At 39.7% G+C, this 24,498-nt stretch overlaps 1 protein-coding gene across 2 annotated transcripts in view; it reads left to right on the forward strand.

The window, feature by feature from the left end:
- The window catches only part of RGSL1 (regulator of G protein signaling like 1), a 75,147-nt gene that overhangs the window by 14,812 nt on the left and 35,837 nt on the right, over nucleotides 1-24,498 (forward strand). For both annotated transcript variants that reach the window (XM_045074335.1, XM_045074336.1), the window contains 4 exons: nucleotides 284-1,263; nucleotides 8,428-8,490; nucleotides 8,889-9,111; nucleotides 11,838-11,945. In XM_045074335.1, the coding sequence (XP_044930270.1) occupies nucleotides 284-1,263; nucleotides 8,428-8,490; nucleotides 8,889-9,111; nucleotides 11,838-11,945 (1,374 nt within the window). The remainder of the gene's footprint in view (nucleotides 1-283; nucleotides 1,264-8,427; nucleotides 8,491-8,888; nucleotides 9,112-11,837; nucleotides 11,946-24,498) is intronic.

The raw sequence follows: 24,498 nt of genomic DNA on the forward strand, positions 1-24,498 counted from the left end.
AAATATCACCCAGTTATCTAAAAAATAATTCAAGGAATCCATAAACTGGCTTATTGCTATGGTGAGGAAGGGGGGTAATCAGAGAAAGGGGTTACTGTTCCCTGAGAAAATCCTAAACATGTGTTTATTATATATTTGTCCTGTCCATACCCAAAGGTTGTATGAAGAACAAATGAAATGTTATGCACAATGATATTTGGAAAAATTCAAAAAACCACTCCCAACATCATCATCATCACCACCACTACATTATTTTCACCCTTCATGTCTCTTCTCTTTCCAGAGTCCCTCCTGAACCTCTCCATCTGGCATCCCAACCAGTCAACCACCAGGAGGGAGATCTTGAGCCATATGCAGAAAGTGGCTCTGTTCAAAATTCAGAGCTATTGGCTCCCCAACTTTTACACCCATGCCAGGACAATTATGGCCAAGGAGGAAACGTGCCAAGGTCTGATGCAGGAATATGAGACTCGCCTGTACACTATTTGCTGTACTCATGTAGGAGGACTCCCTCTAAACATGAGCATCAAGGAGAGCCACCACCCCCAGAAACAGTACTCGAGCAGGAAGACCAAGAGGAGGATGTGGCAATTGATAGACCATAGCACTACTCTGAAAATGGATACCAAGCCAGACACCAACATTACGCAACCCCAGAAGATGTGTTCTCCAGAGAAGGACAGATACAAATATAAACATATACAAATGCCTTCCCCAAAAGTGACTTCTTCAAAAGAGAAAATAATCAGTTCCCTGGAAAAGGATATTTTCTGTGCCAGGAAGTCTGACATGAAGAAGAAAGCCAAGAGCCACCTCGACATGGAGGGCCTCTTTGAGACAACGTTCTCTACACACCTGAGGACTGTCACCCCTATCATCAATCACTCCCCCCAGATGAAAGTCAAGAAGGCCATCAAGCAAACCATCTCCTTAGGGTACACCCACTGGGCCTTGTGTGCTGATGCCTGTGCAGGGAGTCCCTTCCGGAACCACCTGAAAAAGCAGAATTTGAAAGTGGAGACCCAACTCCTGGACCTCTGGCAAGACCTGCACCATTTTCTCAGTGTCCTGATGAATAACAGGAAGACTGGGAATGCCACCTTTCGGCATATGCTGGGCAACCGAATTTGTGAGCTCTACCTGAATGAACAGATTGGTCCATGCCTACCACTCAAATCACAAACCATTGAAGGCCTAAAGGAGATGCTGCCTTCTGGGGATATAAACCCCTGGATTCCCAGAGCCCAGAAGGAGATCTGCAAGGTAGGAATTGCAAGGTAAAAGTCTGCAATGTAGAAATTGGTTAGTATCTGGAAGATGAGGTCAAGACTGACCAAAAATCCTATCTGGTCATCTAGACTGGTTAAATTAATGATATAATTACCTACATAATTTTTCACATATTGAAGACTTGGATGATCTCTTAGGAAATAGCCATACAAATTCCCAAGAAATAGCCAAAATCCAAAGTAGAATGGAAGTGGGTGATTGGTCAACATCCACTTTTTATTTCTTCTTTAATTTCCCCCTATATGGAATCTCCCAAAACCATGAACCCAAGAGTGTTCTACTGAAGAAAGTTCCAAGAATTCTGTTCCAAACATAATGTATTGAAATGCAGGGTAGACTAGACCACCAAGAAGTAGCCAACCGGTAGGAGTTTATTCTTATCCCAAAACATTAGATAAAAGCATGTGACTATCCTGAAGACTCACAGCCAATGAGGCCCATAGCTTGGATATTTACGGTTAAGATCTTGGCAGAGACAAATGGCAGAATCAAGTTGGGTAGCAGATAAAAGTCTGATACAAGAGACTGCTTACAAAGGAAAGGGCACAGCGTAGGGAAACCATAAGAGATACTGTAACACCTCAGGGTCAGTAAGCGTGGGTCACTTTTTTCTCCCTCTGAAACCTGAAGAATTGAGGAAAGGGAGCAGTTACCAGAACCAGGAGAGAAAGAGCTGTTTGGGGTGCAACAGTTGGCAGGAACTCTGTCAGTAGAAATGTATAGCCAGTCCTTGGTGATCTGGCCAGGAGGGATCATGGGGAATAGCTAATTCCACGCTTACTCTCCTGCTTTCCCATCTCCTGTTAGGACTCCTAACTAGATGAACCCAACGTGAGGTCAAGGGAGCCTGTTGATGTGGTCTATACAGGTTAATTTCCCAAGGCACAAACAGTGAAGAAGAATAGAGAGTAGATCTGGAAGGGCAGGTGGACATAAACAACTTACTTAGTGCATTAAAATGTATATAAATGTATATAAAGTATATATTAAAATGTATTATAAATGTATGTATATACATGTATATGTATATAAATGTATTATAAAGTATGTTTTCACATATTACCTCTTTTAGGCTTCTTAGAACCTCAGAAGTAGTAGACAGGGTAGTGCTATTGCCACTGTTATGTAACTGAGGTAAATGAGACTGACCCTAGAAGGTAGGTGGGTTAGCCCAAAGGCACACAAGAGGCTAGTGGAGTAACCAAGATCAGAACCCAGGAGGTCTAAGCATGCCACCCCTTCCCTGTTACAATTGCTCTTGTCTAAGACCCATCCTGCTCTTGTCTAAGACCCATCCAGTGTCACCTAGAATACTGCAGTGGCCTCCTAACTAACTGATGCCTATGGATTTGTCCTTGGACATGACAAGCAGGCTCATTTCCACACTGGCTGTGGTGATTCTGCAAAAACATAAACTGTGTAATGAAAATTGAAAATAAGTAAAAGGAATTGAGTGGGGACCTTGAAAACAGATGGCTTTCTGTCTTCAGTAAAATCCAAAGACCTTGCCAAAACTGGCAAGGCCAAATAATTTCTATAAATTTCTCTATCTCCCTCTTTGGTTTCATCTTCCACTGCCTCTGGGTACACCACCCCAGCCATGCTAGGCATACTGCCTGCTCAGTGGCAGTGCTCCCACTCTGTGTAAAGTACAGATGCTCACACAGCTTGCCCCCCCTCCTTCAGCTGTTTGCTCAAGTTCTCTCAGCAAAGCTTCCTTACCCACCTCATATAAAATTTCATCCCATCCCCACTTTATTTTTCTCCTTAGCACATATCATCCAGATCCAACCGTCCATTCTTACGTACACCATTCTAACATACATATGTACATACATTCACTCTGTGTGAGTGTGTGTATAGTACACATATATTCCTTACAGTGTTCATGTATGCATATGTGCATACATATATTATATACACTTCTATTATATACACATATACTTGTATTATTTTTCAGATAGATGCATAATATGTATATGTATATATATACATGTGTTTATATGTATGTGTGTATATATACATATATTTATTTATTTAACTTATTTTGCTTATTTCTCCCTATGAGGGCTGGGATTTTCATTGTTTTGTCAGTACTGTCTCACCAAAATTTGGAACACTACTTGGGAGGGGGGGGGTAGAGTATTCAGTGCTTGATAGTGCTAATAGACCTTCATGCTCAATAGATGTCTGTTGAACTGATCAATCCCAGTTAGCAATGGCCCCCCTTTTGGCCTTGCCCAGAGCTCTTTTCTGATTGGAAACAACTAGATTCTTTTTTTCTTTTTTCTTTTTCTTTTCTTTTTTGAGACAACTAGATTCTGTGAGAACTCTGATTTTCATCCATCTCTTCAATCATTCTCCAATTATTTAGTCAACTTTTGTGAATTACCTATAGTATGTCCACTGATGTGTCCATTTCCTGACTTCTGACTCACCAATGTGGAAACATGTCTATGTGGAGTATGGGAAAAGTTTTTAAAGTTCTGGCTGTGTCACTGTTTGGCTATGTGATCTTGAACAACCCAAGTTTGTATAATTCTTGAATTTCCCTAGGTCTCTTTGCCTCATATATAAAATGATAAATGGGACAAAATCATATTTTGTCATTGTATTTGTGGATTTAATAAGTTTATAGATACATTGAAAATACTATACCATAAAAGGAAATGGGTAAAGAGAAGTAGGTGTGAACATGGAGGATAAGCACATCAGCTTAAAAATTGCCTTGGGTTCTAACCAAAGAGGAGAGGATTGAGAGAAGGTACTGAAGATGCTGGAGTAAGGAGTTCCATAGACACTGGAAAATATTTACTATCTGGCCTTTCATGCACTGCTTTCAGGATAGGGCAGGAGAGTTTACCAAGTGATGGGCAAACTGAATTCTGAAGGAAACCCTAATATCTTTTAATGAAAAACAATTATAGAGTGAAACCATGTAATTGTCTTTCTCTGCTTGACTTATGTCACTTAGCATAATCCCCTCCAATTCCATCCATGTTGATGCAAATGGTGGGAATGCATCCTTTCTGAGGGCTGAGTAATATTCCATTGTATATATGGACCACATCTTCTTTATCCATTCATCTGTTGGAGGGCATCTTGGCTCCTTCCACAGTTTGGCTATTGTGGACATTGCTGCTATGAACACTGGAGTGCATATTCCCCTTCTTTTCACTACATCTGTATCTTTGGGGTAAATACATAGTAGTGCAATTGCTGGGTCATAGGGTAGTTCTATTTTTAACTTTTTGAGGAACCTCCATACTGTTCTCCAAAGTGGCTGTACCAACTTGAATTCCCACCAACAGTGTAAGAGGGTTCCCCTTTCTCAACATAAGGAATAGTATGGAGGACATTAGGGGAAGGAAGGGAAAACTGAAGTGGGGGAAATCAGAAGGGGAGATGAACCATGAGAGACTATGGGCTCCATGAAACAATCTGAGGGTTTCAGAGGGGAGGGGAGGTCAGGGGATATGGTAGCCCCATGACAGGTATTAAGGAGAGCACATTGTTATCATAAGCACAACATGTGCTCATGGTGTTATAAACAAATAATGAATCATGGAACAGTACATCAAAAACTAATGATGTACTATATGGTGACTAATGTAACATAATAAAAAAACAATTACAGAAAAAGTACATATATATTAAAAATAGTAGGTCAAATTTTATTTAGATTCAATTAGCCAACATATAGTACATCATTAGTTTCAGATGTAATATTCAATAATTCATTATATAAACCCCTTACTCATGACATCACATGCCCTCCTTGCCCATCACCCAGGTACCCCATCCCCCTCACCTTCCCTCTAGCAATGCTTAGTTTGTTTCCTATAGTTAAGAGTTTCTCACTCTTTTTCTTTCTCCCTAATGACTTCCTATTCAGTTTTTCCTCCCTTCCCCCATGATCCTCTGCACTGTTTCTTATATTCCACATATGAGTGAAATAATATGATTATTGTCTTTCTCTGACTTACTTCGCCTAGCATGATACCCTCTAATCCCATCCCTGTCAATGTAAATATTAAGTATTCACTCTTTCTAATGTCTGAGTAATATTCCATTGTATTTATACACCACATCTTTATCCATTCATCCGGTGATGGACATCTCAGCTCTTTCCACAGTTTGGCTTTTGTGAATATAGCTGCTATAAAAACTGGGATGCAGGTGCCCCTTCAGATCACTGCATTTGTATCCTTTGGGTAAATACCTAGCAGTGTAATGGTTGGGTCATAGGGTAGTTCTATTTTTTTAAAGTTTTTTTTTTTTTTTAGATTTTTAACTTATTATTATGTTCAATTATCCAACATGTAGTACATCATTAGCTTTTAATGTAGTGTTCAACAAGTCATTAGTGCAAACAACACCTCCATTTTTAACTTCTTGAAGTACCTCCATACTGTTTTCCAGAGTGGCTGCACCAGCTCATAGTCCCACCAAGAGTGTAAGAGGTTCCCCTTTTCTCTGCATCCTCACCAACATTTGTTGTTTCCTGTCTTATTAATTTTAGCTACTCTGACTGATGTGAGGTGGTATCTCATGGTGGTTTTGATGTGTATTTCCCTGATGCCAAGTGATGTGGAGCATTTTCTCACGTGTCTTTTGACCATTTGTATGTGTCTTCTTTGCAGAAATGTCTGTTTATGTCCTCTGGCCATTTCTTGACTGGATTCTTTTGGGGGGGGGCGGTGTTGAGTTTGCTAAGTTCTTTAGGGATTTTGGATACTAGCTGTTCATCCAATATGTCATTTATAAATATCTTCTCCCATTCTGTCAGTTGTCTTTTGGTTTTGTCAACTATTTACTTTGCTGTGCAGAAGCTTTTTATCTTGATGAAGTCCCAATAGTTCATTTTTGCTTTTATTTCCCTTGCCTTTGGAGATGTCTAGCAAGAAGCTGTTGTGGCCAACGCCGAAGAGTTGTTGCTAGGATTTTGATGGGTTCCTGTCTCACATTTAGGCCTTTCATCCATTTTGAGTTTATCATTGTGTATGGTATAAGAAAATGGTCGTTTCATTCTTCTACAGGTAGCTGTCTAATTTTCCCAGCACCCTTTATCGAAGAGACTGTCCTTTTTCCATTGGATATTTTTTCTTTCTTCATCAAATATTAGTTAACCATAGAGTGGAGTGTCCATTTCTGGGTTCTCTATTCTGTTACTTTGATTCATGTGTCTGTTTTTGTGCCAGTACCATACTGTCTTGATGATTACAGCTTTGTAATATAGCTTGAAGTCCAGCATTGTGATGCCATCAGCTTTGGTTTTCTTTTTTAACACTCCTCTGGCTATTTAGGGTCTTTTCTAGTTCCATACAAATTTTAAGATTATTTGTTCCAGCTCAGTTGCATTTCTATATACTAACAATGAGACATAAGAAAGAGAAATTAAGGAATCAATCCCATTTACAATTGCACCAAAACCCATAAGATACCTAGGAATAAACCTAACCAAAGGAGTAAAGGATCTATACTCTAAAAACTACAGAACACTTATGAAAGAAATTGAGGAAGACACAAAGAACCAGAAAAACATTCCATGCTCATGGATTGGAAGAATATTGTTAAAATATCTACATTACCCAGAACAATCTACACATTCAATGAAATCCCTATGAAAATACCATTGACATTTTTCATAAGTCAAGTTTTAAAATGTAAGTTTAAGTTTAGATATTGCTTTATTATATTTATTATTTATTACTATTATTTTGCTGCAACTCTATTTCTTCTAATGGGAAATGCTTCATTAAACATTGTTGGTTAAGATACCAATTAGATCACTAGAGTCATAAATCTTTTAAACTAGAAGGAACATTAATAGGGTACTCATGTCACACGTTTATTACTCATATTTAATATATATATATATATTCAGAGATTATCGACTGGTCAATCACATCATATTACATTATATATTGCTAATATTCAATCACTGAGCTTAATTTTCTCAGGAATATACTTCACTCCAGTTCCCTAGGAACCCAGGAGATCTGATGAAGTTACTAAAACTCATACTCTTTAACTCACTCACCTTTTGGCAGCATGACTGAGGTGGTTTGCGGAAACAATCTTACATTCCCTAAAAATTAATGTTGTTGACTCATTCCCAGCAAACTAATGCCTAGACTACATACCAAGGCATTCAAGTCCTTCATGGATAGTCCCAACCAACCTTCACTGCCTCATCTCTTGCTACTACCCCACCCCTCTGCTCTCTGCAGGATGCTACAGCTCACCTCTGCTAGACAGTATTCATCATTCTCAAACCGTCCTTGCCCGTGTCTATGCCTTTGCTTACGTTCTTTCTACTGCCTGGAATGCCCTTTACTCAACTTCCATATGGTGAGCTCCTACTTATCCTGCAAAATGCAAATTCTGGTTAAAATTTCCTTACCTTTTTTAATTCTTTCTGAATCTCCTGGACTCTGCTCCCAGAGGACGTTCTTCACCCTTGTACTGTAGCATGTGCTATCCTATGCTAGTCATCATGCTAGAAGGTGCACTCCTTGAGAACAAGGTTTGTAATATATTATCCGTATATTCCCAGCCGTTTGCATAGTGCCTGGCAGATAGGAGGCCCTCAGAAACTATTTGTCAAATAAATGAATGAACAAAGGTGAGAGTACAGACAAATAAACCGAGCTGAGCACTAACTCTTAAGTGTTTTTGTTGTTATTTTTGGGTTTTGTTTGTTCTAATGTAGTGAAATATCCTTCACAAATGGGTAAGGTCTTCAAGTGGGAAATCTTGAGAGAAGTCACTGCAGAAAAGATCTTTGGTTTTCAGGGCCATTTTGAGGCTCAAATGAGATGGTACTTTATTTAGAAAAAAAAACAAGGAAGTAGGAAGATGCCAAGTTTGTCGTTCGGTAAGTTGTTATTCTTTCCTTAGGTAAATATCAATTACCATTCTCTGAGATTCAGAGAGAGACTGTGCAAGCTGCCATCTTCGGGGAGACAAATGTTGCCTCCTGGTTGGTTATGGCTAATGCTTGCTGTTCCATTGTATCTCCAAAGTAGAGAATGCAGAATCTGCAGCCTGCTCTTCTCCCACATAAACACTAGCACAAGAGATGCAGCAAACTGAGCATCACCTCATAGCGCTTATATCTTGTTTGGATTTCAGATGCTCAGCTCCTGGTATGATGAATTCCTGGAGGAAGAGGACCACTGGTTTCTCATTTTCACAGTAGGAGGGACTTTAAGTTGGGGAGGAATCATGAGGTTGTGGGAAGAAAAAGGAGTAACTGCTCTCTTAGAAGACTTATTTGTCAAAGTAAATGAAACTTTTATTTTTCCCAGAGGCCAGTGGACATTGACATGGTCTCCGATATTCTAAACACAAACCTCGAGGGAAAAGACTCAAGTGCAGTAGCTAATTGTGAAGAAGTCACATTCATATAGAACTCCTCCCTTATAGATATGAGTGTGATTAGAAGAGGGTGGGGGTTGGTGTGGAAAGGAGCAGTGGTTCCTAAGAAAAGCCCATGTGACGAGGAGGCTCAGGAGGACGGGGTGGTTACAAAAATCTTGCTTCTGGTCTAATTCCTATAGCAAATGTTCTTTGACCCCATCCCATTCTCTTAGACTCAGGCCAAGTTCATCAGCAGAAAATGGCATAAAAAGGGATCTATAAGTAAAGAAGAGAACATTCTTCTTTATAAGAGGTGTGAGGAATCCCTGGAGTTAAGCCAGGGGTTGGCTAACATGGAGAAAATGGATTCTATGCAGTGGCAAAAGATAGCAACCGAGGACCTGAAACAAGGCGGGTCTCTCCAGGTAGAACTAAAGTCTCCAGTGTTCCAAGCAGGTAAGGGCAGTCACCATAATTTTTGACCCTAACATATAGGCAATTGGGAAATATTAATATTCAACATTTAGTGATGATTTACTGTATATCAGCACTGTGCAATGCAAAGATTACCTCATCTGATCTTCAAAATAACCTATGAGGTAAGTACTGAGTAACTGAGTAACAGAGAGGTTAAATGACCTTCCCAAAGTCACACAGTAAGTGGCAGAGCCAAGGTCGGACTGACTGGCTATTTAAGTTTGGCCAGACTCCTGCCCATCAAAGCATCTTAGTTACAGAATAATTCTTTGTTGTTCATCTGATAAGCCTATTCCATCTTACCATACCTCCTCCAGAGTCAGGTCCAAAGCATTTCTACGAACATATTTTTAATAGCTACTCCTCTTCCCCAACATAACACAGCAGCTCACTCAGGCAGTAGAGAAGAGTGGTTAGGAGCACAAGGTTGTGCTGTCCCAGAGGACGGGGTTATATCCTAGGTCTGCCAGTGACTGTAAACTTGAGCAATGTATTCGTCCTCTCTGTAAGGCCCCGTTTTTTCATTTTTAAAATGGAACTAATCATGATAGGTTTGTTGCTGTTGTGAAGAAGCTCCAAGGTCACCTATGAAACCTATTACCACAATGTTTGGCAATAATTAAAGTTCAATAATGCTTCTAAATTGAACAAACTGCTTTAATTTTCTGTGCTGAGGCAGTCAGAGCACTGCAGTACTGCAATCCTCAATAAACACATTAGACCTCAGGGAACATGTACTTGTGTATATGTGTGTGTGTATATGTGGAAAAGCATTTTCACAAAGCAATACTTACCTTTACTATATAATATGATTTCCTCTAGTTTCTCTATTCTGTTTTGTTCTATTTCATTTTGTAAAGGCTGGCAACGACAATTTTTCGACATTATTGAGTCATGACCTGCACTTTTAAAAATACAGAAGGGGAATAAGCCAAAGCTTCAAAAATTCAATTTCACTGCTCCCTTGCTCAGTGAGCCTGGGCGAGTTACTTCATCTCTTTGAGCCTCTCATTTCCTCAGCTGTGGAGTGGGGATAATGGCCCCTGCTTGGTAGGATTGTTGAGGGGATTCGAGGCAATGCCTTTACAGAGCCAGCAGGTGCTCAGTAAGTACTTGTTAGATTATACTAAAAAACATTCAGCTTTTTCAAAACTTTGATGTGCACTCCATATACAAAACAAGATGCCTTGAATGCTTGCCTCTCATAGCCATGTTTGGGCATGAGTTATTAAATCTAGCATGAACAAACCCTGTGTTTCATATCAGAATTTCACCTTCTCTTTAACTACCGAACATGCCAGAACCTGTTCCAGAAATCAAGAGAAAAATGGAAGAAAGGATGGCTGGTAAATTTGACTGCCCACACACTTGGCAATAGGCATGGCTTTGGTGGTCTTGGAGTGCCAGGGATGGCCAGGAAGAGTGGGAACCACTCTCCATGAAGATGCTTCTTCCTTCCCTCAGCACACATCATTACTTCCTCCACCACTGCTTTTTGGAAATGCAAGTATGACCTGATAAAGGTCCTCCTGTATATTTGCCCAACCCAAGGCCCTGACTCCCAGGTGGGCTGATCCAGTCAGGGAATACCATAAACTCACAGCACATCAGAGCTAGAAAACCCTCAGCTGTCCTATGGAGAAAACGAGTCTCTGAGAAGTGGAAAGACTTGGTCAAGGTTGCTTAGCAAGGGAGGGTTTGGTCCAGAACTGGAAAACTGGATCTATTGCAGGAATGATCTGCTGCTCTTAACAACTTACAGCCAGATTCCCCTGGCTGAGAGATGATAATGATGATAATGACAATGCTGACATTTGTGGGTCCACACCCCAGCCTTCCTTCTAGACTCCCACCAGTATGATCTTCAGAAAGTACTAGACTGCCTTGGGAGAGTTTCTGGGAAGGAACTGTGCGCAATAAGACTTACTTTAAACCGCAGAACTCACCACATGATTGAGTGTTTTCACCTAGGTAGGAGGCAAGGTGCTGCTAATCTGTTCTATTGTTCAGTACATGACTAAAACTTCCCTTGATGTCTCAGCCGTCCTGTCTCATCGTATTTTGGATGCAAAAATGTATTCCTCTCAATCAACTGTGTATAGCTAGAAATAATGTATGACTTTTTCTAGAAAAAATAATTCACTCTCAAAGGACAATGATTTGCAACTATTAAGGACATTTACATATATGAGCTGTCAATTCTGAAAGTAATTCCCAAAGACAGAGCCAAGCAAGAGAGAAAGTTCCTAGCATGTTATTTGCCATATATTATCCCTAAGTGTATCAAATTCTTTGAAGCAATAGCAGAATGTTTGAAATATATTTGCAATTCCTTCACACAACAGATGGCTACTTTGAAGGGGTCAGTATTCATTTGAATAAATTACTTCTTGTATATGTGTCAACAATTAGTACCACTTTCAAAATTATATCTCAGTTACCCTAGTATCCCTCGGGCAGAAAATCTCCATGGGTCAGGTGTCCCCAAGAAGGGCAGAATCCTCCCATTCTGGAGAGGAGGGAAGGTTATACTTCCTTGCTTCTAATTTCCCTGAGGAACTTATATTTCTTGTGTAAACATTTTATTAAAACATTATTATCTTCCTAAAATAACAATTTAAAGGTAATACTGTCAATAAAAGCGTATGAATCTTTAAACCAGAGTGGACAACCAGACTCTATACCTTTTTTCCCCTACTTGATAGACATTAGGAAAATGTCCTTTGAGGAACTCTGCTATAAGTTTCCAACGGTGGCCATACAGAAGATCAGCGATGATTACAAAATATATTGTGAAAAAGCGCCTAAATTAGGTAAGTGTTTACAACTCAGAGAGTCATTTGAAACAATCAGGTAAGACTCTCCCCAACTGCAAGAGGCATAAGCCAGGATAGGAACCATGCTTCTTTTGAAATGAGGGATGGTCCGGGAAGAATTGCCACATCTTTTTTTTCCTCCTACATGGCCACAGGAGGGCATCATGAAACTGCCAGGCAATTATAAATGAATGAGAATGGTGATGAAAGTTGTTCATTCCAACCTCCTCACCTAGTTATTCTGGGACTTCCTAATTACAGATTTGTCCTCTACCATGTTTCTTAGAATCAGAGATGTGTGGAAGGTTTGTTGGTGTGTGTTCTTAGTAATAACCCTTTTCAAGAAATAAGGAAAGCAGCATTGGCAGAGGTAGATGCTGGTCAGGCAGTTACAGTAGACCTCAGCAGGGGTCCCATAGAGAAAACCCTAAAGCTAGGATGGCCTTTCCAAGTTGTGCCTCACTGAGACAAAGGATTTTTGGTTTTTGTTTTGTTTTGTTTTTTACATTCACATAGACTCGTAAGGGATTGGGCTGCTTGTAGGGAAGATATAACCTTGGGTCATGCAGCACCCTTTGGTTGAGGCAATGCCCACAGGGGGTCTCAACTATGAGCTGTCTGCAGGCAGCTGAGAATGAGTGATTTGGTCCTTAAAGGAGGATCTGAGCTATGCATCAGCTGTACACCATAGCACCCTGTTGACTTTCTTTGTAAGGAAATTTCACTCCATCTTGGAGTAGCTACCCCAGTAAATTCTGGTTGGTTTTGTTGGTGTATTTTTTCCCCTGGGGAACTTCGACTGGAAGGGCTGGCTCACACTCCTATAGCTTACCTGGAGACCACAATGAATACTCCTCTTCACCCTCCTTTGCTACCCATCCTAGAGTTCCTTTATTTTCAGCTAGTGTCTCTGCTGGTCTTGAGAGAATTAACTGAGAGGATGACGTAAACTGTCATCCCTAAGGGACCTGAGCTCCCTGGTCATCATCACTTCTCAGGCTATAGTTATTGCCCTTGACAATTTATCATTAGAATTAGGCAGCAGAATACCAAGAGTGCCAAATGAATTCTCCATTGTCCCTGCTGTGTTACTGATGACCTAGATGGTAAAAGTCAATTACCCTGTCAGTATAGTAACTCCTTTTCTTGCCTGCTAGCCTCTTAGCCTAAGGAGTTAAAAGTGACTGAGTGCCTACTCTGTCCTTGGTAGAAGCACTCCCCATCTGGAAACCAGGATCTTTTAGACCAGCACTGCCCAGTACAAGAACCACTAGCATCATGTGGCCATTGAACACTTGAAATGTATCTGATACAAATAGGTTACACAAATACATATTATTTAAATTAATTTTATCCTTTTGATTTTATCTTTTTTAATGTGACTACTAGAAAATTTAAAATTATATATGTGATTCAAGTTGCATTTCTATTGGACAACCCTGGTCTAGGCCCACAGAACCTAAAGCTGTAAGGATTAGAAATTTCCCTAAGTAAGTCATTGATACTAATGTTAAATGAATCACTCCTACTTTTATCCTTTGTTCCATACACATATACTCTAGTTATTGGGAACACAACACCTTCAGTTTAACCTGAAGGATGATGTTCTATGTCCCAAGATCATAATCAAGCTGCTTTCACAGCTGCACCTTCAAGGAATGGCTCCATTGCTCTACCAGGCCAGCACCTCTCACAGCTGATAGACCTAGTGGATCCCATCATCATATATCCATTGCCAACCTCCTGGGCTGTCAGTGTATCCCCCAAACGTTATATGGGATCTCATTCAAGGATCTTGTAAGCCCCCTGATAGCAATGCTTGCTGAGGCCTTACAGGCAGGAATCCTTGTCACTTCCAAGCAAGATGAATTGATGGCCTTTCCAGAGTAGAAGCGATCTAATGTCATCAATTTGTCACCAAGTAAGCAGTTGGTTTTCTCTGAGAGTTATTGAAGTATGTGGCCTTGGCATTTGTCCCTGTCACTGACAAGTTGAACATTTGGCAGCAGTGGTAACTAAATCAGCCTCGGTGAGTGTAGGGCCCGTGCCGTTGGGTACACATACAACTTCCATCCCTAGTAGTCCAATACCCATCTAGCCACTCTATTCACGAGTTCATTGATGGATTATGACAGAGATTTGCTGAAATCAATCATCCAAGTCATTTTGTCTACGTGGTTACTTGGTGCCCTATTTGACAGTGGTTGTTTGAGTGAACTTTAAGATACAACGCAAAAACTTTTGTTCTTCATGCTTACTCCCATAGATTCATCCACATGTGTCTTCCTTCCTCCCAGTATTCTTTTTTTTTTTTAAGGCTTTGTTTAGAGTAGTTTTAGATTCACAAAAAAATTAAGAGGGAAGTACAGAGATTTCCTATATACCCCATGCTCCAGCACTTGCACCACCTCTCCCATCATCAACATCCCCCGTCAGAGTGCTACATTTGCTACAATTGATGAACCTATATTAACACACGATAATTGCCCAAACCCATAGTTTACCATAAGGTTTCCTCTTGGTAGTGTGCTTTCTTTGAGGTTGGGCAAATGTATAATGACATGTACCCATCATTATCACACCATACAAAGTATTTTCATGGCTCTAAAAAGTCTCTGTGCCCTAACAGTCCTAATAACCTCTACCTATTCACCCCTCTCCATACTGCCAACCCCTAGCAACCACTGATCTTTTCACTACCTCCCTAGTTTTGCTTTTTTTAAAATACCACATAAATTGAAATCATATACTATATAGCTCTCCAGATTGTCTTCTCAGACTTTGTAGTAGACATATAAGCTTCCCCCATGTCTAATTTTGCCTTGATAATTTATTTCTTTTTAATACTAAATAGTATTTCATTGGTTCACCAGCATTTGTTTATCCATTCACCTACTGAAGGACATCTTGATTGCTTTCGAGTTTGGACAGTTACGAATAGAGCTGTTATAAACAACCATGTGCAGGTTTCTGTATGGTCATAACTTTTTATTGGGTAATACCAAGAAGCACAATTGCTGGGTTTCATGATAATAGCAGGTTCCTTTTTTTTTGTTTTGCTTTTTTTTTTTTTAAGATTTTATTTGACAGAGAGACAGCAAGAGAGGGAAAACAAGCAGGGGGACTGGGAGAGGGAGAAGCAGGCCTCCCACTGAGCAGGGAGCTGCTGGATGTGGGGCTCATCCCAGGACCCCGAGGTCATGACCCAAGCTGAAGGCAGACCACTTAAGTGATCGAGCCTCTCAGGTGACCCAACATGTTCAGTTTTATAAAGAAGTGCCAGACTTCTTCCAAACTGTCTTTGGAAATGTCTTCCAAAGTGGTTGCACAATTTTGCTTTCCTACCGGTAATGAGAGAGAATTTATTTTTTAATTTTTTATTTTTTATAAACATATATTTTTATCCCCAGGGGTAAAGGTCTGTGAATCGCCAGGTTTACACACTTCACAGCACTCACCAAAGCACATACCCTCCCCAATGTCCATAATCCCACCCCCTTCTCCCAACCCCCTCCCCCCAGCAACCCTCAGTTTGTTTTGTGAGATTAAGAGTCACTTATGGTTTGTCTCCCTCCAATCCCATCTTGTTTCATTGATTCTTCTCCTACCCACTTAAGCCCCCATGTTGCATCACCACTTCCAATGAGAGAGAATTTCTGTTGCAGATTTGGGCCATTCTAATAGGTGTGTAGTAGTATCTTACTATTGCTTAATTTGCTTTTTCCTAATGATATATAGTGTGAAGGTTCTTTGTAAATACTATTTTCAGGGTACCTGGGTGGCACAGTCAATTAGACATCCAGCTCTTCGTTTCAGCTCAGATTGTGAACTCTGGCTCATGGGATCAAACCCCGGGTTGAGCCTGACGCTCAGTGCAGAATCTTCTTCAGATTCTTTCTCCCTTTGCCCCTCCCAGGTGTGCAGTCTATCTCGTTCTCTCTCTCAAATAAATACATAAGTATTCTTTAAAAAGTTATGTTCTATCTGTATACTCCTTTGCCGAAGTGTCTGTTGAGGTGTTTAGTCCATTTGTTAGTCAGATTATTTGTTTTCTTATTGTTGAGACTTGAGTTCTTGGAATATTTTGGAAAAACAGCTCTTTATCACATATGTCTTTTGCCACTATTTTCTTCCTTTCTCTAGTCATCTGATTGTCTTCCATAGAGCAGGGTATTTATTTTAAATAAAGCACAGCTTATCAATTATTTTTTTCATGGATTGTGCTTTTGCTATTATCTCTAAAAAGTCATTGCCAAATCCAAAATTATCTAAATTTTTCCCATGTTATCTTCCAGGAGTCTAATAGTTTTGCATTATACATTTAGGTCTATGATCCACTTTGAGTTATTTTTTGTAAAGGGCATAAGGTCTCTGTCCACATTGATTTTTTTTTCATATGGATATCAAATGGTTTCTGCACCATTTGTTGAAAAGATGAAAAGGCTGTCTTTGGGGTATCTGGGTGGCTCAGTCGTTAAGCATCTGCCTTCAGCTCACATCGTGATCCCAGGGTCCTGGGATCAAGGCCCACATCAGGCTCTCTGTTCAGTGGGGAGTCTGCCTCTCCCTCTGTGCCCTCTTTCTTTCTCCAATAAATAAATAAAAATCTAAAAAGAAAAAAGAAAGAAAGAAAAAGGCTATCTTTGTTGTATTCTATTGCCTTTGTTCTTTTGTCAAATATCAGCTGTCTGGATTCACGTGGGCCAATTTTGGGGCTCTCTATTCTGTCCCATTGATCTATTTGTCTGTTCTTTCACCAAGATCACATTGTCTTGATTATTCTTGCTTTACAGTAGGCTGTTTTTCTTTTTTTTTTTTGTAGTAAGTCCTGAAGTCAGTTAGTCTTCTAACTGCTTTTCTCCTTCACTGTTGTGTTGGCGATTCCGGGTCTTTAGGCTACCCACAGGAAGTTTAGAGTCAGTTTTTCAACACAGGTGTAACTCATTTTGTTGCATTTCATTTTATTATGCTTTGCAGATGTTGCATTTTTACATATTGAAAGTTTATGACAACCCTATCTTGAGCAAGTCTATTGGTGCCATTTTTCCAAAAGCATTTGCTCACTTTGTGCATCTGTGTCACATTTTGGTAATTCCTAAAATATTTCAAACATTTTTATTATTTTATTTGTTATGATGATCTGTAATCAGTGATCTTTGATGTTACTATTGTAAGTGTTTTGGGTGCCACAAACCTCACCCATATAAAATTACAAACTTGATGATATTTGTGTGTATACTGACTAGGCCAATGACTGGCCACTCCCTTTTCCCTGAGGCACAACAATATTGAAATTAGGCTATTAATAACCCTACAATGGCCTCTAGGTGTTTGAGTGAAAAGAAGCATTACACATCTCTCACTTTAAATCAAAAGTTAGAAATGATTAAGCTTAGTGAAGAAGGCATGTCAAAAGCTGAGATAGGGGCACCTGGGTGGCTCAGTGGGTTAAGCCGCTGCCTTCGGCTCAGGTCATGATCTCAGGGTCCTGGGATCGAGTCCCGAATCAGGCTCTCTGCTCAGCAGGGAGCCTGCTTCCTCTCTCTCTGTCTCTGCCTGCCTCTCCATCTACTTGTGATTTCTCTCTGTCAAATAAATAAATAAAAAATCTTTAAAAAAAAAAAAAAAAAAGCTGAGATAGGATGAAAGCTAGGCCTCTTGCACCAGTTACCCAAGTGGTGAATGCAAAGGAAAAATTCTTGATGAAAATTGAACATGACACTCCAGTGAATACATGAATGGTAAGAAGGCAAAACCACTTTATTACTGATACAGAAAATGTTAATGGTCTGGATAGAAGATCAAACCAGACATAGCCTTTCCTTAAGCCAAAGCCTAACACAAAGCAAGGTCCTAGGTCTCTTCAATTCTATAAAGGCTGAGAGAGGTGAAGAAGCTGCAAAGACAAGTTTGAAGCTAATAGAGGTTGGTTCATGAGGTTTAAGGGAAGAAACCATCTCCATAACATAAAAGTACAAGGTAAAGCAGCTAGTGTTGATGTAGAAACTTCTGCAAGATATCCAGGTGTAGCCAAGATAATTCACGAAGGTAGCTACACTAAACAACAGATTTTCAGTGTAGGCAAAACAGTCTCATATTGGAAGAAGATGCCATTTACAATTTTTCATGGTTGGAAGAAGACAGCATTTATAATTTTTCATGGTTGGAGAGAAGTCAAGGCATGCCTTCAAAGCTTCAACAAACAGGCTAACTCTCTTGTTAGGGTATAATGCAGCTGGTCACTCTGAACTGAAACCGACGCTCTTTTACCTTTCTTACCTTTAAGTGTAGGGTCCTTAAGCATTATACTAAATCTACTTGCTTATGCTCCATAAATGGAACAACAAAGCCTGGATGATAGCACATCTGTTTATAAGATGGTTTACCAAATATTTTAAGCCCACTGTTGAGACCTATTGCTTGGAAAAAGATTCCTTTCAAAATATTACTGCTCATTGACAATGCCCCTGGTCACCCAATAGCTCTGATGGAGATGTACAAGATTAATGCTATTTTTATGCCTGCTAACACAATATTCATTCTGCAGCCCATGGGTCCAGTAGTAATTTTGATTTTCAAGTTTTATTATTTAAGGAATACATTTCTTAAGGCTATAGCTGCCATACATAGTGATTCCTCTAATGAATTTGGGCAAAAGAAGTTGAAAAACTTCAGGAAAGGATTCCCTCTGTATGTCATTAAGAACATTCATGATTTGGGGCACCTGGGTGGCTCAAATGGTTGAGCATCTGCCTTCGGCTCAGGTCAGGGTCTCTGGGTCCTGGGATAGAGCCCCAAGTTGGGCTCCCTGCTCAGTGGGGAGTCTGCTTCTCTGTCTCCCTCTACCTCTCTCACTCACACTGTCTCTCTGTCTCCCAAATGAATATCTTTTTAAAAAATTTCATGGGAAGGGCACCTGGGTGGCTCAGTGGGTTAAGCCGCTGCCTTCGGCTCAGGTCATGATCTCAGGGTCCTGGGATCGAGTCCCGCATCGGGCTCTCTGCTCAGCAGGGAGCCTGCTTCCTCCTCTCTCTCTCTCTGCCTGCCTCTCTGCCTACTTGTGATCTCTCTCTCTCTCTGTCAAATAAATAGATAAATAATCTTTAAAAAAAAATTTCATGGGAAGAGTTCCAAGTATCAACATTAGCAGGAGTTTTATAGAAGTTGACTCCAATTTCCATGGATGACTTTGAAGTGCTCAAGATTTCAGTGGAGGAAATAACTGCATATGTGGTAGTAATAGCAAGAAAAGTAGAACTAGAAGGGCACCTAAAGATGGGACTGAATTGTGGCAATCTCATGATAAAACTTGAGTGGATGAAGAGTTGCTTCCTATGAAGGAGCAAAGAAAGTGGTTTCATAAGATGGAATCTACTTCTGACAAAGATGCCATGAAGATTGTTGAAATGACAATAAGGAATTTAGAATATTACATAAGTTTTAGTTGATAAAGGAGTGGCAGGGTTTGAGAGGATCAACTCCAATTTTGAAAGTAGTTCTGTGGGCAAAATGCTATCAAACAGCATCATATATACAGAGAAATTTTTTGTGAAAGGAAGAGTCAATGTGGCAAATATCATTGTTGTCTTATTTTAAGATGTTTCCACAGTCACCCTAACCTTAAGCAACCACCACCTTGATCAGTTACCAGCCATCAACATTAAGGCAAGACCCTCTACCAGGGTCACAACTCACTGGAAGCTTTAATGATAGTTAGCATTTTTTAACAATTACATGTTTCTTAGTAAACTAAACAAACTACAGTATAGTGTAAACATAACTCTTATATGCATTAAGAAAAAAATCTTATATACATTAAGAAAAAATGGGGCACCTGGGTGTCTCAGTGAGTTAGGTCTTTGCCTTCGTTCAGGTCATGATCTCTGGGTTCTGGAATCTAGCCCTGTGTTGGACTCTCTGCTCTGTGGGGAGCCCGCTTCCCCACCTTCTCTCTGCCTGCCTCTCTGCCTACTTGTGATCTCTCTCTGTGTCAAATAAATAAATAAATAAAATCTTTAAAAAAAAAAAAAAAGAAAGAAACCAAAAAAATCATTTCATTCATTTTATCATGATATATACTTTATTGTGGCAGTCTAGACCTGCACCCAAAATATCCCTAAGGTATGCCTATATCCACAAATAAGTAACTGGAATTTTCATTGTAACTGCATGAATCAAGTTGGGAATAACTCACATCTTGACAATACTGAGTCTTCCTATCTACGAACAGGGAAAGCCTCCCCATTTATTTTATTCTTCTTTGAATTAGTTCAGTAGAGGTTTGGAATTCCTCATATGGGTTTTGTACACATTTTGTTTTATGTATGCCTAAAGGAAACAAAAGTATCTCAGTGTGGTTGTGCTAACATAAATGGCATTGTGTTTTTAATTTCAAATTCCATTCTTTGTTAGTATATACGAAAGATTGGCACCTGCATATTAACCTTATATTCTGCAACTTCACTATAATTGCTTATTAGCTCCAGAAGATTTCTTGTCAATTCTTTTGGATTTTCTACATACATAGTCATACATATACAAACAGGAAAAGTTTTAATTCTTCTTTTCCACTCTGTGTAACTTTTACTTTCTTTTCTTATCTTGTTGCATTTGCTAGAACTTTCAGCATAATGTTGAAAAGGAGTGGTAAAAGGACGTAATTGTCTTGTATGTGATGTTAGTTAAAAAACTTCCTCACCATTAATTATAGTGTTAGCTGTAAGGTTTTTTTGTATGATAGCCTATATTACACTAAAGAAATGCCTCTGTGCCAAAATCAAGAGTCAGACACTCAACCAACCGAGGTGCCCTTATCTTTCTCATTCTGTTCAAGTTCCCACACTTCATGCTGGTCTGCTCCTTTATGTCTCAATGTCGGTGCCTTTCTCACCGCAGCTGAACTCCATATGCTGGGCCCTCCTTTGTGCAGATATCATCCTCATCTTGCTTGAGTTCTGAATTCTCCAATCCAAGTTGCCCTTCATGGGGTTATGCTCCTCACCCAGCTTGGGCTTCAGCTCCCAGTGTAGGGCAGTATTTCTTTGCGGAAGTCCCCTTACCCTACCTGGAATCTTGTGGCTCTTTCTCCCTTTTTGTGCTGATACCTATCTTATCCTGACCTTAGTTAGGATATGAAGCCATCTCTTCAGTTTTTTAAGAGTGGCATTAGTCTCTACTATTATCTTCAGAATGTGATACTGTTTTTATCATCTTGAGTAGGAACATGGAAAGAGTTTCAGAGACTTCCACTTGATCTTTCCCGCCATAATAGCTCTTACTCCTTAGACCAAGGAAATAATGTGGAGATCCTACCCACTACCAAGTAATGCCATTCCAGTAGATGTGTAGGGATTGGAGAAATCACTACTGAATGGGTTTGTGGGCCCACTGGGCCCACTGTGAGCTACACCTAGGCCAGGACTCCATTTATTAGCTATCTTCATAAGTGTCTTCTCTACTGGGGTTGATGATGACATTCTGGGGATCCAGACAGTGTTAACTAGGCCCCTGTGTTCAATAGTCCTTGAAATGACTAGATATTTCCCTTCCAGTGACTGGAATAAATGCTCAAATGTCCCATTGAAGAGGGACTGCAAGTGTCATTAGAATTCACTTTCCACAATGCTGTAGGGTCTTCTTTCATGGAGACCTTTCTTCAGTCAGTGCATTCCGGGTCTGAAAATTGACTCATGTTTAGAAACTGAGCAAGTGATTGTGACTTTCATTGGTGCAAGTGCTCTCAGTCATTTGTCTTTGGTGTCTTTTTGTTGTATATATTAAGCAGTAATTTTTTTGGCTGCCTATCTATTTAACCTCCAGGAACACCATATTATATTAACCATACCCACAGCTTTCTGAGGGTCAGGTCCTCCTAGCTCCCATCCTTGTTCTATTGCCACTTTATATATAATATATGTATAATATGTTATATATATAATATATATGCTATATATTATATATATGTATAATACTAGCATCTTCCTTACTTTGGGCAGTAAATTGCTTCTGCCTCACCTCTACGATTCTGGAATTTGATTTCCATTGCTGTCAGAGACAGCGATTCAGTAATAGTTAGCCCTGACCTACAGAGAAATATGTGCTGGAAAACCCAGAGTTTGTGTGCTAAGTATATGCAGACTATGACTTGCTGAGTAAGAAGGCACAAGCCACCTTTACAAGGTTGGCAGGTAATTCCCTTGGCATCTGAGCTCATTTTGGGAAGAGAAAACCCTAGGACCATTTTGATTGAAAGCACAGTTTCAATACACTCATACAGAAGAAGTCAAGTCACAAAATGTATTACTTTCAAGACTCAAAATGGGGTGCAGCGAGCCAGAGGGAAAACATTCCTACATCCCAGGTCACCAGTGAGCGAGAGAGAGAGCACAAGCAGAGTAGCAAACACCTATTATTTATAAGGAGATTGGCGCAGCTGTCACTAGTATTGCATAGATCCAACTCTGAATGGCCATTATAAAAGATGTCCCAGGAAAAGCAAAGCAGGAACTTGGGGTGAAAATCCTAAACTTGGGTCCTTTTCTAAATGTCCAGACTAGGTATGAGCAAAATTGTCACACTGCAAAATACCTAGGCATCTACTCAAAATGGATGTTTTGTCATCACAGAAAGTCACCAAGAAGTTTCTCAGTGATGCTAATGCTGCTCTCATCAGGGGTTCCCACTCCTCCCCCACCCCACCCCACCCCCACCCCCCACTCTTTGGCTTTAGTAAAAGGATTGACCCCTCTGTGACCCGTTGTTGGCTGGTGGGTTTTTTAGGCTTACGTAATTTATCTTCCGTAGCAGGCTCAGTTCTATGAGCCATTTGATATCTTCCTTGCCTGTTTGTTTTGGCCACTAGAATTTCTACTTAGTATGAGCCATTGCTTTCTCCAAACTTCTAAGAATCAGTGTAGCAGTGTTGCACTACTTTCCAGGATCCTTACCAGGCTCTTAAATCCTATGTCCTAGGAGAACAATCCTATATTAATCAACTCTCCCTTAACCAAGTTTCTATTCTGTCCCCTTGGAGCCAGCACCCTCAGCATTATTCCCGTATATTGTCTCCTAGCTTCTGCCAATCCATGTTGGCCAGGTTCACTGTTCCTATGAAAGGTTCACTACCGTGGGTTGAGCAGCAACTCTTTCAGCTGAGGTCTTCAACTGTGCACCATCACCAGGCAAAATTTATAGCAGGTTAGGAGAATGAATGCTTCAACTCAGACAGGGTGGATGGGACCAGAGTTGCTACAACATCTACTGAAGTATTCTTGACCCAGAAGAAGCTTAGGATATATCAGTAGCATGGTTAAATCACTACAGTGACAAGGAGAACTTCTATGTCTACTCTGAGTGTGTTTCTCCAGGCTCTACTCTCATGTACATGGTTTATAAAACTTTATTCTGTGCATAGCTTAATAGTCTTAACATGATCTCGTGCCCTGATGCATGTAGCATGCTCCCATCCCAGTATCTCAGCTCTGTTATCCCTGAGAGAAGGGAAGGAAGAGCCAAAGCATCATGGCTTTTTTTCATTTTTCCCATTAAAAATTTCTACTTCAAATCACCTCTGTTCTTTTGTCTCTTCTTAGCCCTTATTTGCCTCTTTTCTAATAACTACTAATAATTGTGAAGAATAGGAAAAGGAAAAATATGTTTGATCTTCAACTGCCCTTTTGAACAAAGGTCACCTTTATGTTACCACCCCATTTTTAATCCTTCCCTATTTCCCAAGGATAATGGTAATTTAGTTTTATCTGGTTTTTTAAATTTACATAATTTTTTTGATATTTATATAAATTGAGTTTGTGAGTTCAATCATGTTGAATGCAGCAACTGTTGATTTTTTTTTTAGTAATGTGGCACAGTTGTGTAACCCTCACCTCAATTTTTTTTCATTATTGCACCCCCACAAGGAGCCTCTTTAGACATAAATTTTAATGCCATAGATATACTACATGTCAATGGTATATAAAGGAGTAAGACTCCTCTGACCCACGAAAACTAATTTTCACCTATTGGAAATAATAGCATCCTTTGAGAATGCATGCTGTGGAGTATTCTAATATATGAATGTACCATTTTTAATTCATTCAAAAGTGATGAATATTTGAGTTGTTTCAGTTTTTTAATGCTCCTATGAACATCTTTGTGCATATTATTTGATGCACATATGAACACATTTCTGTTGAATATGGACCTAGAATTTCTGGGTCAATAAGATACACATACATTCCACTTCGGTAACTAATTCCCAATACTTTCACAAAGTGTTTGTACATGTTTATCAACAGGATATGAGAATTCCAATTGCTCCACAACCTCACCAATATTTAATGTGCGAAATCTTTATTCTTAGCTATTTTTGTGGGTATGTAGTGATATGTCACTTGTTATTTTGACATCCATTTTCTTATTGAGTAATAACACTGAGTGCTTTTACATTTGTTTAATATTCAATTGGATAAGGTGTGTGTGTGTGTGTGTGTGTGTGTGTGTGTGTATGACATTCCTATTTAAGTCTCTTGCCTACTTTTCAATTTGTTTTCTT

The sequence above is a fragment of the Mustela putorius genome, unplaced genomic scaffold (assembly GCF_011764305.1).
Source record: "Mustela putorius furo isolate JIRA1106 unplaced genomic scaffold, ASM1176430v1.1 tig00537335_pilon_pilon_pilon, whole genome shotgun sequence".
Lineage (NCBI taxonomy): Eukaryota > Metazoa > Chordata > Mammalia > Carnivora > Mustelidae > Mustela > Mustela putorius.